The 17,225-nt window shown below is 40.4% G+C and overlaps 1 protein-coding gene across 1 annotated transcript; it reads right to left on the reverse strand.

The window, feature by feature from the left end:
- Positions 1-1,789: 1,789 nt before the first annotated feature.
- On the reverse strand, positions 1,790-12,869 carry LOC135538592 (oocyte zinc finger protein XlCOF6-like). The gene is made up of 3 exons (XM_064964485.1): positions 12,811-12,869; positions 9,227-9,475; positions 1,790-4,721 (listed from the first exon to the last, which is right to left on the reverse strand). Exons 1-3 carry the CDS (start codon positions 12,818-12,820, stop codon positions 3,394-3,396), a joined length of 1,587 nt encoding a protein of 528 aa, XP_064820557.1. The 5' UTR covers positions 12,821-12,869; the 3' UTR covers positions 1,790-3,393.
- Positions 12,870-17,225: the final 4,356 nt, after the last annotated feature.

Consider the following 17,225-nt stretch of genomic DNA (forward strand, 5'->3'; position numbering starts at 1 on the left):
TCATGCTGTGAGGTGGGTGAGATGCTGAAGGGAAAACACACCTCTTGATCTGCGTGTTTATAATGTAGGTCAAGGAGCAGCCTCGTCTCATAGACTAGATGTGACGTAGTAAATATAAATCAGACTCTCAAAATAGTGTGATATGTTACGTTATGGTTACATAAGACAGATGGTTACTTAATAAATGTAATTTGGTGGCGCTGTACTGTAACAGCGATCTGAGCCAGTTGAAAGTATTGACGTCAGGGATATATTGTTGGTGACTGTGTGCTCCTGAAGTGCTGTGGCCCTGTGTGCTCCTTCATTAGTTTAGTGTTTTTTATTCATTTATTTCTGGTACCCTCCTACCTGAGAGGCATGAGGCCTGTGTGCCGTTGCACTGTTAAAATCATCCCAGTGTGGAGATGAAACACCTGTGTGTTGCAAAGCCACATGGTCTGTCCTCTCTGCTGTTGGTAATACTAATATAGAGATAATACTAATAGAGATAACCACTGCTCTACCTAGGTGTTTTAATGTTGGTAATACTAATATAGAGATAATACTAATAGAGATAACCACTGCTCTACCTAGGTGTTTTAATGTTGGTAATACTAATATAGAGAAAATACTAATAGAGATAACCACTGCTCTACCAAGATGTGTTACAAAGCCACATGCTCTGTCCTCTCTGCTCTACCTAGTTGTTTTAAATGTGGATAATACTAATACAGAGAACCATTGGACATGCATTTTCCATTATGCCATTGTGTTTACCACTTCAGAACCTTACATCTGTAGTTTGAATCATATACAGGGCATTATTCAAGACCCCTTGACTTATCCCACATTTTGTTACGTTACAGCCTTATTTGAAAATGTATTACATTAATTTTTCCCTCGTCAATATAAACACAATACCCCCCTAATGTTAAACCGAAAACAGGTTTTTAGAAATTTTAGCAAATTTATACCTCATTTATGTTTTTATTTCAACTTTATTTTTTTTTTTTTTTTGTGAATTTGACCCCTTTTTCTCACCAATTTCATGGTAGCCGTCCCACTGCTACAGGAGGTCAAGCTCCCTCTCAGCCCAGTCAAAGCACTTCTCTGTCCTGGCACCCCAATGGTGGCACCAGCTTCCCTCTGATGACAATGAAGCAGAGTCTCTGAATAACTGCCCGAAATGGTCTGAAACACCTACGTCTTTAAAGAGTACCCCCCCCCCAAAAAAAAAATACAAATAATAATAATAATAATGTGACACTGACAAATTGAGGAGAAATGTATTTACTGTGATATGTGGTTGTCTCACCTGGCTATCTTAAGATGAATGTACTTAATGTGCTGGTGACATCACAGGGTCAGAGAGAACTCCTGACTGTAGTCATACAAAAACATTCATCCAGGCACTCAGCCCATAAGAACCATTCATACTGTCAGATCTAATATGAAGAACTGAATACAACCATAAGAACCATTCATACTGTCAGATCTAATATGAAGAACTGAATACAACCATAAGAACCATTCATACTGTCAGATCTAATATGAAGAACTGAATACAACCCATTCATAACTGTCAGATCATTAAATGACTGTCAGAATCTAATATGAAGAACTGAATACAACCATAAGAACCATTCATACTGTCAGATCTAATATGAAGAACTGAATACAACCATAAGAACCATTCATACTGTCAGATCTAATATGAAGAACTGAATACAACCATAAGAACCATTCATATCAGATCTAATATGAAGAACTGAATAATAAAGAGAAGAAGAGGTTGACCAGTACATATTCATACCAGTACATATTCATGTAACTTTATTTTTCATTGGCAGATCAAAAAAGTTTGCTTCAATGCAGTTATCCAACACATTCATGATCAGTAACTAAAATAACTAATCTAGTTTTAAAGACCATTAATAAACACATGGATTAATTTCATAAACGGTGTATCATTAAATAAAGTTGTAAACGAATCCCCCCAAATTTATGGTGAAAAGTGATCATCATACCATCTCTATCTGATACATGTTAGGGGCGGAAGGTGGCCTCGTGGTTAGAGCATTGGTTGCAAGATCGAATCCCCGAGCTGACAAGGTAAAAATCTGTCGTTCTGCCTCTGAACAAGGCAGTTAACCCACTGTTCCTTGGCCATCATTGTAAGTAAGAATTAAGAACTGACTTGCCAAGTTAAGTAAAGGTTCAATAAAAAAAGTATCTACGAGCTCCTTCACACAGAATACTGCAGAGGGACAACCTGGTCTCAGAGCAAAACGTTTATATGATACAAAAAACATCCGTGCCACTCCATTACGTTACATAACATTGGACTACCAATATAAACTAAACATTTAAAATGTTGGTTTCATGAGCTGAAATTTAAAAAATCCAACAATGTTCCATGTGCACAAAAAGCAAATGTTGTGCACAACTTTGTTTATATATACTGTTAGTGAGCATTTCAGCCATTGTCAAGATAATCCATCCACCTGACAGGTGTGGCACATCACGATGCTGATAAAACAGCATTATCATTACAACTTGTACTGGGGGACAATAAAAGGCCACACAACACAGATGTCTCAAGATTAGGGAATGTGCAATTGTCATGATGAATGCAGGAATGTCCACCAGAGCTGTTGCCAGAGAACTCAATATTAATATCTCTACCATTTGGCAGTACATCCAACCGGCCTCATGTAACCACGGGGGGGGGGGGGGTAGTATTTATGTATACTGAGTAGTATTTATGTCTGTAATATAGACCTTTTGTGGGGAAAAAACTTATGCTGTTTGGCTGGGCCTGGATCCCAAGTGGGCCTATGCCCTTCCAAGTCCCACCCATGGCTGAGCCCCTGCCCAGTCATGTGAAATCCATAGATTAGGGCCTCATTTATTTAAAATGACTGATTTCATTATACGAACTATAAATCTTTGTAATTGTTGCATTTAGATTGTGGTTCAGTATAATAATGAATTGTATCGTATGTTACGAATTACAATTCTTATGTTATTCTACGCATTGCTATTCATACAATATGTTACGAATTCCAATTTGTTGTTGCTAAGGTTAGCTAGGTTAGGGGTGAGGGGTTAAATGGTTTTAGGGGAAAGGTTACCTGACATACTTAGTAGTTGCATGCTAAGCTAACATGCTAAGTAATAGCTAAAAAGTAGTAAGTAGTCGTAAGAAGTTGCAAAGTTGCTAATTAGCTAAAATGCTACAATCCTCCTTGATGAGATTCTAAACATAGCAGCCTTTGGCTAGAAGTTTGAGTTACACGCCCACCCTTCCACAGAGCAGGAGTAAATCTTCACCACTGTGTATATGTTGGTGTGTTTTTAAGGTATCCAGTTGAGAGAAACTCACCCCACAGTCAGAACAGGAGTAAGACTTTTCTAATGCTCAAATGCACATGTTCTATGATGAACTTTTAGCTTAGTAGATGTTTTGAAGCATTTTCCACAGTCAGAGCAGGAGTATGGCTTCTCCCCTGTATGTATACGTTCATGTGATTTTAAGTTGGAAAGTTGCGAGAAAGTAGTTCCACAGTCAGAGCAGACGTAAGGCTTCTCTCCTGTGTGTGTTCTCTGGTGAACTTTAAGCTTATTTGATGTTTTAAAACATTTTCCACAGTAAGAGCAGGAATAAGGCTTCTCTCCTGTGTGTGATCTCTGATGAACTTTTAGCTCTTTTGATGTTTTAAAACATTTTCCACAGTCAGAGCAGGAATAACGCTTCTCTCCTATGTGTGTTCTCTGATGAACTTTTAGATCAGTTGATGTTGTGAAACATTTTCCACAGTCAGAGAAGACGTAAGGCTCCACGCCTGTGTGTGTTCTATGATGAACTTTTAACTGAGTTGATGTTTTAAAACATTTTCCACAGTAAGAGCAGGAATAAGGCTTCTCTCCTGTGTGTGTTCTCTGATGAACTTTTAGATCAGTTAACGTTGTGAAGCATTTTCCACAGTCAGAGCAGGAGTAAGGCTTCTCTCCTGTGTGTATACGTTGGTGTGTTTTTAAGGTGTCCAGACGAGAGAAACTTGCCCCACAGTCAGAGCAGATGTAAGGCTTCTCTCCTGTATGTATACGTTCATGTGATTTTAAGTTAGAAAGATGAGAGAAACTTGTTCCACAGTCAGGGCAGAAGAAAGGCTTCTCTCCTGTGTGTGTTCTCTGGTGAACTTTTAGCTCATTTGACGTTTTAAATTTTTTTCCACAGTCAGAGCAGGAGTATGGCTTCTCTCCTGTATGTATACGTTCATGTGATTTTAAGTGAGAAAGATGAGAGAAACTAGTTCCACAGTCAGGGCAGAAGAAAGGCTTCTCACCTGTGTGTGTTCTCTGATGAACTTTAAACTTATTTGATGTTTTAAAACATTTTCCACAGTCAGAGCAGACGTAAGGCTTCTCTCCTGTGTGCGTCTTCTGATGAACTTTTAGCTGAGTTGATGTTTTAAAACGTTTTCCACAGTCAGAGCAGGAATAAGGCTTCTCTCCTGTGTGTGTTCTCTGATGAACTTTTAGCTGAGTTGATGTTTTAAAGCATTTTCCACAGTCAGAGCAGGAATAAGGCTTCTCTCCTGTGTGTATTTTTAGGTGCATTTTTAGCTTTGATTGAAATGGGAAAATGTCTTCACAATGTGGGCAGTGATGAGACCTCTTAGCTCTCTGATCTTCCTGCTGATGCTCTCTGGATGTAGAGAATGTCTCAACATGGTCTCCTGTGTGAACATCAGAAGAACCAGTCAGTTGGTGTGATATACACGTCAATCAAATGTATTTTATGAAGCCCTTTTACATTCTTAGGGATGAGACGGGCTGAAATCCTGTTAACGGGATCGATTTGACAACAGCCAGTGAAAGTGCAGGGCTCCAAATTCAAACAGAAATCTCATAATTAAAATTCCTCAAACATACAAGTATTATACACCATTTTAAAGATAAACTTTTTGTTAATCCCACCACAGTGTCCGATTTCAAAAAGGCTTTACGACGAGAGCATACCATGAGATCATGTTAGGTCAGCACTTAACATGAAAAACATTTTTCCAGCCAAAGAGAGGGGTCACAAAAAGCAGAAATAGAGCTCAAATTAATCACTAACCTTTGATGATCTTCATCAGATGACACTCATAGGACTTCATGTTACACGTACATGTTTTGTTCGATAAAGTTCATATTTATTTCCAAAAATCTCAGAAGATACAGTGGGGCAAAAAAGTATTTAGTCAACCACCAATTGTGCAAGTTCTCCCACTTAAAAAGATGAGAGTGGCCTGTAATTTTAATCATAGGTAAACTTCAACTATGACAGACAAAATGAGGGGGAAAAATCCAGAAAAATCACATTTAGGATTTTTAATGAATTTATTTGCAAAGTATGGTGGAAAATAAGTATTTGGTCAATAACAAAAGTTTCTCAATACTTTGTTATATACCCTTTGTTGGCAATGACAGAGGTCAAACGTTTTCTGTAAGTCTTCACAAGGTTTTCACACACTGTTGCAGGTATTTTGGCCCATTCCTACATGCAGATCTCCTCTAGAGCAGTGATGTTTTGGGTCTGTTGCTGGGCAACACGGACTTTCAACTCCCTCCAAAGATTTTCTATGGGGTTGAGATCTGGAGACTGGCTAGGCCACTCCAGGACCTTGAAATGCTTCTTACGAAGCCACTCCTTCGTTGCCCGGGCGGTGTGTTTGGGATCATTGTCATGCTGAAAGACCCAGCCATGTTTCATCTTCAATGCCCTTGCTGATGGAAAGAGGTTTTCACTCAAAATCTCACGATACATGGCCCCATTTATTTTTTCCTTTACACGGGTCAGTCATCCTGGTCCCTTTGCAGAAAAACAGCCCCAAAGCATGATGTTTCCACCCCCATGCTTCACAGTAGGTATGGTGTTCTTTGGATGCAACTCAGCATTCTTTGTCCTCCAAACACGACGAGTTGAGTTTTTACCAAAAAAGTTATATTTTGGTTTCATCTGACCATATGACATTCTCCCAATCTTCTTCTGGATCATCCAGATGTTCTATAGCAAACTTCTAGCAACTTACATATTGCAGATTCAGTCTTCCCAGCCTGGTGCAGGTCTACAATTTTGTTTCTGGAGTCCTTTGACAGCTCTTTGGTCTTGGCCATAGTGGAGTTTGGAGTGTGACTGTTTGAGGTTGTGGACAGGTGTTTTTTATACTGATAACAAGTTCAAACAGGTGCCATTAATACAAGTAACGAGTCGAGGACAGAGGAGCCTCTTAAAGAAGAAGTTACAGGTCTGTGAGAGCCAGAAATCTTGCTTGTTTGTTGGTGACCAAATACTTATTTTCCACATAATTTGCAAATAAATTCATTAAAAATCCTACAATGTGATTTTCTGGATTTCTTTTCCTCATTTTGTCTGTCATAGTTGAAGTGTACCTATGATGAAAATTACAGGCATCGCTCATCTTCTTAAGTGGGAGAACTTGCACAATTGCTGGCTGACTAAATACTTTTTTGCCCCACTGTATGTAGATATTCCATTTTTTTCCCCGCTTCCAGCTACAATAGTAATTTACAATATTAACAACATCTACACTGTATAAATGGTCAATTCAAATTTATTTTAATGGACAATTTTTCAAAAACGTTTCTTTCAAAAACAAGGACATTTCTAAGTGACCCGAAATTTTTCAACGGTAGTGTATGTATTCATTTCAGTAAACTGTATGGGAAGGGGAATCAAACTATTCTAAAACTGGGTAGGAGTCAAACACTAAGAGGCAAAAGTGGTGAAAATGATGAGCCATATCATCCTACACTCAATATCACAAGGGTTAGTAACTACACAGACTCATTTCATAGAACTTCAAAAACACTGGCAGTTTGTCTACTTCACTTCTTTAGTCTAAACTCTGAGCACTCCAGATAGCCCAGTGAATAAAACAAATGCTGGCAATACTGGAGACATCCATACAAGTGTCAGTAGCATGAAACAAGATCTACAATGCATTCAGAAAGTATTCAGACCCCTTGCTTTTCTTCCACATCTTCTTAAATTACAGCCTTATGCTAAAATTGATTAATTCATTTTTTTCCTTCTTCTCATCAATCTACAAAAAAATACCCCAATAATGACATCAGAATAACCCATAATGACATCACAATACCCCATAATGGCATCACAATACCCCATAATGACAAGGGCAAAAACAGGTTTTTAGAAATAACTGAAATATTACATTTACGTAAGTATTCAGACCCTTAACACAATAGTTAGTTGAAGCACCATAGGCAGCGATTACAGCCTTGAGTCTTGTTGGGTATGAAGCTACAAGCTTGAAACACCTGTATTTAGGAAGTTTCTCCCATTCTTCTCTGCAGATCCTTTCAAGCTCTGCCAAGTTGGATGGGGAGCATCTCTGCAAAACTATTTTCAGGTCTCTCCAGAGATGTTTGATCGGGTTCAAGTCCGGGCTCTGGCTGGGCCACTCTATGACATTCAGAGACTTGTACCGAAGCCACTCCCACATTGTCTTGGCTGTGTGCTTAGGGTCATTGTCCTGTTGGAAGGTGAACCTTCACCCCAGTCTGAGGTCCCGACAGCTCTCAAGTAGGTTTTCATCAAGGATCTCTCAAAACTTTGCTAGGTTCATCTGTCCCTTGATCCTGACTAATCACCCAGTCCCTGCCGCTGAAAAACATCCCCACAGCATGCTGCTGCCACCACCATGCTTCGCCGTAGGGATGGTGCCAGGTTTGCTCCAGACATGACGCTTGGCATTCAGGCCAAAGAGTTCAATCTTGGTTTCATCGGACCAGAGAATCTTGTTTCTCATGGTCAGAATCCTTTAGGTGCCATTTGACAAACTCCAGGCGGACTGTCCTGTGCCTTTTACTGAGCAGTGGCTTCCGTCTGGGCACTCTACCATAAAGGCATGATTAGTGGAGTCCTGCAGAGATGGTTGTCCTTCTGGAAGATTCTCTCATCTCCATAGAGGAACTCTGGAGCTCTGACAGAAGAACCATCGGGTTCTTGGCCACCTCCCTAACCAAGGCCATTCTCTCCCGATTGCTCAGTTTGGCCGGGTGGCCAGCTCTAGGAAGAGTCTTGGTGGTTCCAAACTTCTTCCATTGAAGAATGATGGAGGCCTCTGTGTTGTTGGGGACCTTTAATGCTGCAGAAATGTTTTGGTACCGGTCTCCAGATCTGTGCCGACACAATCCTGTCACGGAGCTCTACGGACAAATCCTTCCACCTCATGACTTGGTTTTTAATTTGACATCCACTGTCAACTGTGAGACCTGACATAGACAGGTGTGTGCCTGTCCAAGTCATGTCCAATCAATTGAATTTACCACAGGTGGACTGCAAGTTGTAGAAACATCTGAAGGATCATCTCATAGCAAAGGGTCTGAAAACTTACATAAATAAGCAATTCTTATCATTGTTTCGTTTTTTACATTTGCAAGAATTTCTGAAAACCTGTTTTGGCTTTGTCATTATGGGGTATTGTGTGTAGATTGACGAGGAAAAACATGTCATCAATTTTAGAATAAGGCTGTAACGTACCAAAATGGAAAAATGGGAAGGGGTCTGACAGTGCCCTCGGAAAGTATTCAGACCCCTTGACTTTTTCCACATTGATATGTTACAGCCTTATTCTAAAATTAAATTTAAAAATATCCTCCGCAAACTACACACAATACCCCATAATGACAAAGCCAAAACAGGTTTAGAAATGTTGGTAAATTTATACAAATTTTAAACTGAAAAACAAGACAGACTCAAAATTCAGTTCAGATGCATCCTGTTTCCATTGATCATCCTTGATATGTTTCTACAACTTGACATATTAAATATATATGTATCACATATAAGTCATCAGGATGTGGTAGTCTACTGGTTATGTTCAACACTTCTCCAATCGTTGTTGAGATCTGATATTCTGTGCAGTAAAAAAATTATAATTCAATATTGACAGTGATGATGCCATGGCCTATTTTGAAATGAGGTATGCCTAACTTGGTGATTGAGGGTATTAAAAATGTTCAACGTTTTTGAGACAATGTGTGGGGAAAGGTAGGTGTTACAAGTTTAAATAGTTTTTGCTTCACTGTGAAGTCTTGAGTTGTTCAGGGATGTGTGATGTCAGAATTACAGAATTCAACCAAGCAATAGACTGGTCATAACTTATGGAGGTCTAATATATGAAGATAACTTATAGATAGAACCAGCTCTTACCATGACTAACAGTTGTCCTAATCTTCTCTTCCTCTTCTTCATCTTTAATGTTGGCATTCAGTTCCACTGTTTGACTGCAGTCTTCCAGCTTCACTGATGCCATCTCTGGATCCTGCAGTGCAAACTGGACTCCACTGTCACAATCAGGACCCAGTGACTGTAGGTTTGGACTCAGTGTGGAAGGAGAGTGGCAGGCTGGGATTGTCCTCACTGTTGATGTTACCGGCCTCAGACTTAATCTGAGTCGGTCTGTAATAATAAAGACAAAGGGACACAAAAGTTATTTTCTTGACAGTTCAGGCACTTTATTCTGTAAAAATATTTTCTACTTTTTCATGTTCAATTATCTCATTTCAGTCGATCAGGTAGCTAATCCTTGACAAAATATTAATTCATGTTAGACACAAAGTGCACATTTTAAATTGCACAACATAAGTGCACTTAATCTATAGTAGATTTCCTAAATTCACATAAATGCATAAATGACTCAAAAACCATTTAGTACAAGATTGCAGTATGTTTCAGGCAGCACTATGTACTATTTTATGAATAACCTTGTCTTCACTGTATTATTTCACTCACAAAAACCAAATGTATTTCCCATTCACACCATATTAAGAATTATATGGGGTCGTACAGTGGCAAGTCAAATTCAATGACTTTTTCAGGCACTAATATTTATTTACTTGAAGCCCCGTGTGAAAACCCAGAATTATAGATAAATATAGAAACAACTGAATGTGTCTGAATATTACTACACATGACTGCAGTCCTCCAGAACTGATAATCATTACATTCAGCTTCAAAACTGTAGAGCAACTGAAATGTTCTCTCTCTGATGAGGCACTACCTGCACTGAAGTCCGTTGATGCAGACCTCCTATGGTATCATGGAGATCCACAAACAAATGTTTAAGGTCCATGTCTGTCTAATTCAGTACTAAGAAAATAAACCAAGAAATCCCTATTAACTTCTACCACACCCTCCCCTTCCCCAAAAACCCTCCCACACCCCCCAATAAACTATATCAATGGATCCCTTTCTGTGTTTGCAAACATCGGGGTTTAAATCATGCTGAGACAATCCACCCCCAGGTTATCCAGTTTATCAAAAACCATACCAACAGTAACATCTGTTACCCCCAACAACTCTGCTGCAGTTTACAAGATAACTTTCAACCTAGTATTCCTGCTTTACACAATCCAAGATGTTGATAAGCTTACCAATGAATGCAATGAAGCAAATTTTATTCACAATTAAAGCATCCTTTGTCACAGCACATTTATGGGCACAAGATTTCTGAACAGGCCTCGAAACCATGTCAGGAATAGTAGAAAGACCAGTTCTGACAGTAGGTCCTCTTACTACGGTACCAGCCATGGAAGCTCCATCAGTCTGACAGTAGGTCCTCTTACTACGGGACCAGCCATGGAAGCTCCATCAGTCTGACAGTAGGTACGGGACCAGCCATGGGTCCATCAGTCTGACAGTAGGTCATCTTACTACGGGACCAGCCATGGAAGCTCCATCAGTCTGACAGTAGGTCCTCTTACTACGGGACCAGCCATGGAAGCTCCATCAGTCTGCACTGTAGTTCCACCAGTCTGCCTTACAGCCTCTGCATATGATACATCATGACAGATTCTATATCTCTGAGCATCTCATATGATCTGCACCTGGCATCCACCAAATGCTGCTCTGTGTGTCCTCCCCACAATTGCAACACTTCCTTGGTCACATTGCTCCAACATTCACTGTAATCATGTTCCCCACCACACTTGGCACATCTTTTCACTCAACAGCTACATGTCCCATTCTTTGGCATTTAAAAACACTGTGATGATTCACCGTTGCTGATCCAGTTTCAACTGTTCTGCTATGGAACCCTGACCTGTTCACCGGACGTGCTACCTGTCCCAGACCTACTGTTTTCAACTCTCTGATTGAGACAGCAGGGCAAAGAGAAACTCTCAATGATCGGCTAATGAAAAGCCAACTGACATTTACTCCTGAGGACAAAACCTATTAACACCTCTGGTCACTATGAACATTTGATCTTTTATTATTTAACTTCTTGGTCATCTATGACCTGCTTTAAAAATAAATATCTCCATCAGTTCCTCTCAGGTTTCTTCCAGGTTCTGGCCTTTCTTGGGAGTTTTCCTAGCCACTGTGCTTCTACACCTGCACTGGCTACAGCCTTTGTGACATCTGAAACATGGTTCACTGACATTGAAGCTAAGGAACAATTTCAAAACCTTCCACCTGGACTTCTTTAGCCTTTCCTGGGATGTTCTTTAACAATATCATCACCTCAGAGATTATTACTCCCTTCAATGTAGCATCAGCTCCAGGGTCATGGCTTCTGAGCTTTGTCCCATTATGATTTTCCAATTGAAGAATCTTCCCTTGCTGAACCTGACCAGCCCAGAGACATTAACAATCTACCACTTTCAATGTTTTATTTCACCTTTATTTAACCAGGTAGGCTAGTTCAGAACAAGTTCTCATTTACACGGCTGCATCCCAGTTTAACTTCACCTCTTTTTATGGCCTTGGTTAATCAGGGTGTGAATGAGGCCCTGTGGTCTCCTCAAACACCATCCCAACTTTCCACTAACACATTATTACTCTAGCTCCCTACCTTGGGTTCGAGTTACTATACTACATGCGCCCCTGCTTCCAGTATCAATATCTCTGTTCTTCCTATGTCTTCCCACTACAGAACATTCACATACTAGGCCCTCATCCTCCCGCTCAATATCATCAGAACTGTCCCCCACATTGATCGCATTCCAGCACAGCTGTTGCATCTCAAACTCTCAAGTTCCATTGTTTCAGGGGTGTCAAACTCATTCTATTGAACAGCAGGTTTTTTTTTTTCCATTTCAATTAAAACCTAGATAATCAGATGAGAGGAGTTCCTTTCTAATTAGTCACCTTAATTCATTAAATCAAGTACAAGGGTGGAGCGAAAACCCGCAGACACTTGGTCCTCCATGGAACCGTGAACCGATTCATCGCATTAATCGACGCCATTCCATGCAGTTGGCCTCTCTCTCCAAATGGTGAAGGATAACTTCAGTTAGCTTCCCTCTATTTTGACACTCCATCACACAGCCTCATGTCGCCATTTCACCACGAGCAAACTCCTAGAAAGACGACCGAAACCGTTGAAGCCGCCACTTGCCTCGTCCGAACCATCCTGTTCTCGCGAGCTTTCATTAACGAAACAGTGCATGTAAACTCGCGAGAACAGGATGGTTCGGACGAGGCTATTTACCAGCTCATAAACAACATTTTACACAAAACCAAGAACATGTAAAAACGACCTCAAATAAGTGGAATCTTTATGAAATTACTTTGACGAAATTATGTACATACACTCAGATAAACCCAAAGTCTAGTTATGTGACTTGTAAAATATGTTTTAATCACGTTAAACACTCACTCGGTTTGACTCCAAAATAACACATACAATTAAAACCATTACCAAACGTGATAATACATTGACTGATTTGTTACCTATCGTATTATATATTCTCTCGACATTAGCAAGTTTAAACATGCTATTACATACCTACAATGATACATTTGAAACGGACACAACCACTATCGACAAAACAACACAGTTCTGTCGTTTCGACCCGGAACTTCCTGTTCCCCACTACGACAGTGCATCAGCGTCATCTTGTTCTCTGGTGTACTGACATTTACACAAATATAACGTGTCTGCCGCCACCTACTGTAAGGTTAGTAAACTGTAGAAGAAAATACATTTCCTTTGCGGAAAAGGGGAGGGGGAACAACGACCTCAAAACAAAATACCTAAATAGATAAATAACAACATCCCACTCCTTCAGTCACAGTCCTATTCAAATCACATCCCTACACAGTCTCATGGGCCTCGTAGGGAGGAACATCTTCAGTCAGTATTCTGCAATCAGTGGTGTAAAGTACTTAAGTACAAATATTTAAGTGTCACAAAAGTGGTTTTTGGGAGTATCTGTACTTTACTTTTGATATTTTTTGACAACTTCCACTTTTACTCCACTACATTCATAAAGAAAATAATGTACTTTTAACTCCATACATTTTCCCTGACACCCAAAAGTTCTCGTTACATTTTGAATGAGGGCAGGAATTTTTTCAATTTGCGCATCCCTACTGCATCTGATTTGTCGGACTCACCAAACACAAATACTTTGTTTTTAAATTATGGATGTGATCTTAAATTCAATATGGAGTGCCAGAGTGCGCTTGGTCGTTCGTAAATTCAGAGCGTTGTCAGACTGTCAGTTCGTATCGCTCTCGGAGTGTTCAGAGCCACACTGGACGCTCTGGCGGAGGAGGAGGGTTGATTCAAGCGTTCTGACCTCACAACGGCAGTCAAGCATCCAAGATAACTGGTTAACATTGGCTAGCTTGCTTGCTACTTCCAGTACAAATGAGAGAACTCTGACCATTTTACTCGCCTTAGCAGAGCTGGTTAGGCTGTGTTCATGTTATCCAGAGCATTGGTGACGTTAACTGTGCTTTCAGGCAACAATTTAATTAATCACGCTTTTTTTGCCGACATTTACTGACACCGGCGGTATTCAGGGGACGTTGAGCGTTTGTTTTTCATCAATTATTCTGCCCTCTGGCACTCAGACCAGAGTGCTCTGAAATCGTAGTATACAGCCAGAGCGAATTTAGGAACGCACGCTTTGTCTGTGTTGGAGTGTGCCCCTGACTATCCGTACATTTAAACTACAAGAAAAGCGTGCTGTCTATTTCGCTAAATATAATGAATTTGAAATTATTTATACTTTTACCTTTGATACTTATGTATATGTCAAACCAAATAATTTGAGACTTTTACTCAAGTAGTATTTTACTGGGTGGCTTCCACCTTTTCATTGACTCAAGTATCTTAACTTTAACTCAAGTATGACAATTGGTACTTTTTCCTAATTCCTGAACTCCCAAAAACCTTTCAGCCGCACGAACAATTACTATTTACTATCGGTATCCTTCAACTGGTAAACGACATTATAAATCTCAACAGGCTGCGGGCCATCCATTGCCAAAGCGTCCTCAGCACCAATCGCTCTTTAAACTGTTTCCCGCGCCTCCCAGTAGGAGAACTACTGTACAGTTTCTTGATGTGGATGTTCCCTGATATAATAAACATTGATACATGACATTGGTCAGTTTCGGTGTCATGAAACTGATGGACACTTTATATATATATATTTTTTTTAACTTGGCACAAAGCAAACATAACAGGTTAGGATAATTAAAGTGGCAGGTTAGGACAATTAAAGTGGAGGTTAGGAGACTGAGGTTAAGGTTAGGAAAAGAGTGAGGGTTAGGGATTTGTTTACCATGCAGGTGAGGATAACTAACGTGGCAGGTTATGATAAATAACGCTGGTTAGGAGACTGAGATTAAGGTTAGGAAAAGGGTTAAGTTTAGGCATAGCTAAAATTCAACCATTCTCAACAACTGTTGTCCCCAACGCAAAAGAAACGGCCACGGACCAATGGTGAGCATCAATTGGTGTACACTTGATATCATGAAACACCCGATATCAGAGCACGCCCCTAATTGCGGTCTGCAATTACACCCTTCTCGGATCAAGGGGCCAGGCTTCCAGTCTTTTAGCATGCTTTCCACTGTGCTCAGAGGGCATTTTCCGTACTGCAGTTCAGCTGAAGCACGGCCCAACTCCCATTGACGGCCCCATAGCAAAGTCACTTAAAAATATATTTTGAATAATATTTATCATCAAGTTTGTAAATAAAATATCCATTTAATTTTCAAGTAATTGCCTTTGAGTCTGATTTTTTCCCATCACTTACAACCAAAGTTAACCATTTCAGATTCATGCTGTGAGGTGGGTGAGATGCTGAAGGGAAAACACACCTCTTGATCTGCGTGTTTATAATGTAGGTCAAGGAGCAGCCTCGTCTCATAGACTAGATGTGACGTAGTAAATATAAATCAGACTCTCAAAATAGTGTGATATGTTACGTTATGGTTACATAAGACAGATGGTTACTTAATAAATGTAATTTGGTGGCGCTGTACTGTAACAGCGATCTGAGCCAGTTGAAAGTATTGACGTCAGGGATATATTGTTGGTGACTGTGTGCTCCTTCTGTGCCCTGTGTGCTCCTTCATTAGTTTAGTGTTTTTTATTCATTTATTTCTGGTACCCTCCTACCTGAGAGGCATGAGGCCTGTGTGCCGTTGCACTGTTAAAATCATCCCAGTGTGGAGATGAAACGCCTGTGTTGCAAAGCCACATGCTCTGTCCTCTCTGCTGTTGGTAATACTAATATAGAGATAATACTAATAGAGATAACCACTGCTCTACCTAGGTGTTTTAATGTTGGTAATACTAATATAGAGATAATACTAATAGAGATAACCACTGCTCTACCTAGGTGTTTTAATGTTGGTAAACTAACAGAGAAAATACTAATAGAGATAACCACTGCTCTACCAAGATGTGTTACAAACTAATACAGTCCTCTTGCTCTTCCTAGTTGTTTTAAATGTGGATAATACTAATACAGAGAACCATTGGACATGCATTTTACATTTACATTTAAGTCATTTAGCAGACGCTCTTATCCAGAGAGACTTACAAATTGGTGAATTCACCTTCTGACATCAGTGGAACAGCCACTTTACAATAGTGCATCTAAATCATTTAAGGGGGGGGGTGAGAAGGATTGCTTTATCCTATCCTAGGTATTCCTTGAAGAGGTGGGGTTTCAGGTGTCTCCGGAAGGTGGTGATTGACTCCGCTGTCCTGGCGTCGTGAGGGAGTTTGTTCCACCATTGGGGGGCCAGAGCAGCGAACAGTTTTGACTGGGCTGAGCGGAACTGTACTTCCTCAGTGGTAGGGAGGCCAGCAGGCCAGAGGTGGATGAACGCAGTGCCCTTGTTTGGGTGTAGGGCCTGATCAGAGCCTGGAGGTACTGCGGTGCCGTTCCCCTCACAGCTCCGTAGGCAAGCACCATGGTCTTGTAGCGGATGCAAATTCAACTGGAAGCCAGTGGAGAGAGCGGAGGAGCGGGGTCACCTGAGAGAACTTGGGAAGGTTGAACACCAGACGGGCTGCGTGCGTTCTGGATGAGTTGTAGGGGTTTAATGGCACAGGCAGGGAGCCCAGCCAACAGCGAGTTGCAGTAATCCAGACGGGAGATGACAAGTGCCTGGATTAGGACCTGCGCCGCTTCCTGTGTGAGGCAGGGGCGTACTCTGCGGATGTTGTAGAGCATGAACCACAATTATGCCATTGTGTTTACCACTTCTGAACCTTACATCTGTAGTTTGAATCATATACAGGGCATTATTCAAGACCCCTTGACTTATCCCACATTTTGTTACATTACAGCCTTATTTGATAATGTATTACATTAATTTTTCCCTCGTCAATATAAACACAATACCCCACAATGTTAAACCGAAAACAGGTTTTTAGAAATTTTAGCAAATTTATACCTCATTTATGTTTTTATTTCAACTTTTTTTTTTATTTATTCTTCTGTGAATTTGACCCCTTTTTCTTACCAATTTCATGGTAGCCGTCCCACTGCTACAGGAGGTCAAGCTCCCTCTCAGCCCAGTCAAAGCACTTCTCTGTCCTGGCACCAGCTTCCCTCTGATGACAATGAAGCAGAGTCTCTGATTAACTGCCCGAAATGGTCTGAAACACCTACGTCTTTAAAGAGTACCCCCCCCCCCCCCAAAAAAAAATACAAATAATAATAATAATGTGACACTGACAAATTGGTGAGAAATGTATTTACGGTGATATGTGGTTGTCTCACCTGGCTATCTTAAGATGAATGTTCTTAATGTGCTAGTGACATCACAGGGTCAGAGAACTCCTGACTGGAGTCATTCAAAAACACTCCAGGCACTCAGCCCATAAGAACCATTCATACTGTCAGATCTAATATGAAGAACTGAATACAACCATAAGAACCATTCATACTGT

Source organism: Oncorhynchus masou, unplaced genomic scaffold (genome assembly GCF_036934945.1).
Source record: "Oncorhynchus masou masou isolate Uvic2021 unplaced genomic scaffold, UVic_Omas_1.1 unplaced_scaffold_987, whole genome shotgun sequence".
Taxonomy (NCBI): Eukaryota; Metazoa; Chordata; class Actinopteri; order Salmoniformes; family Salmonidae; genus Oncorhynchus; species Oncorhynchus masou.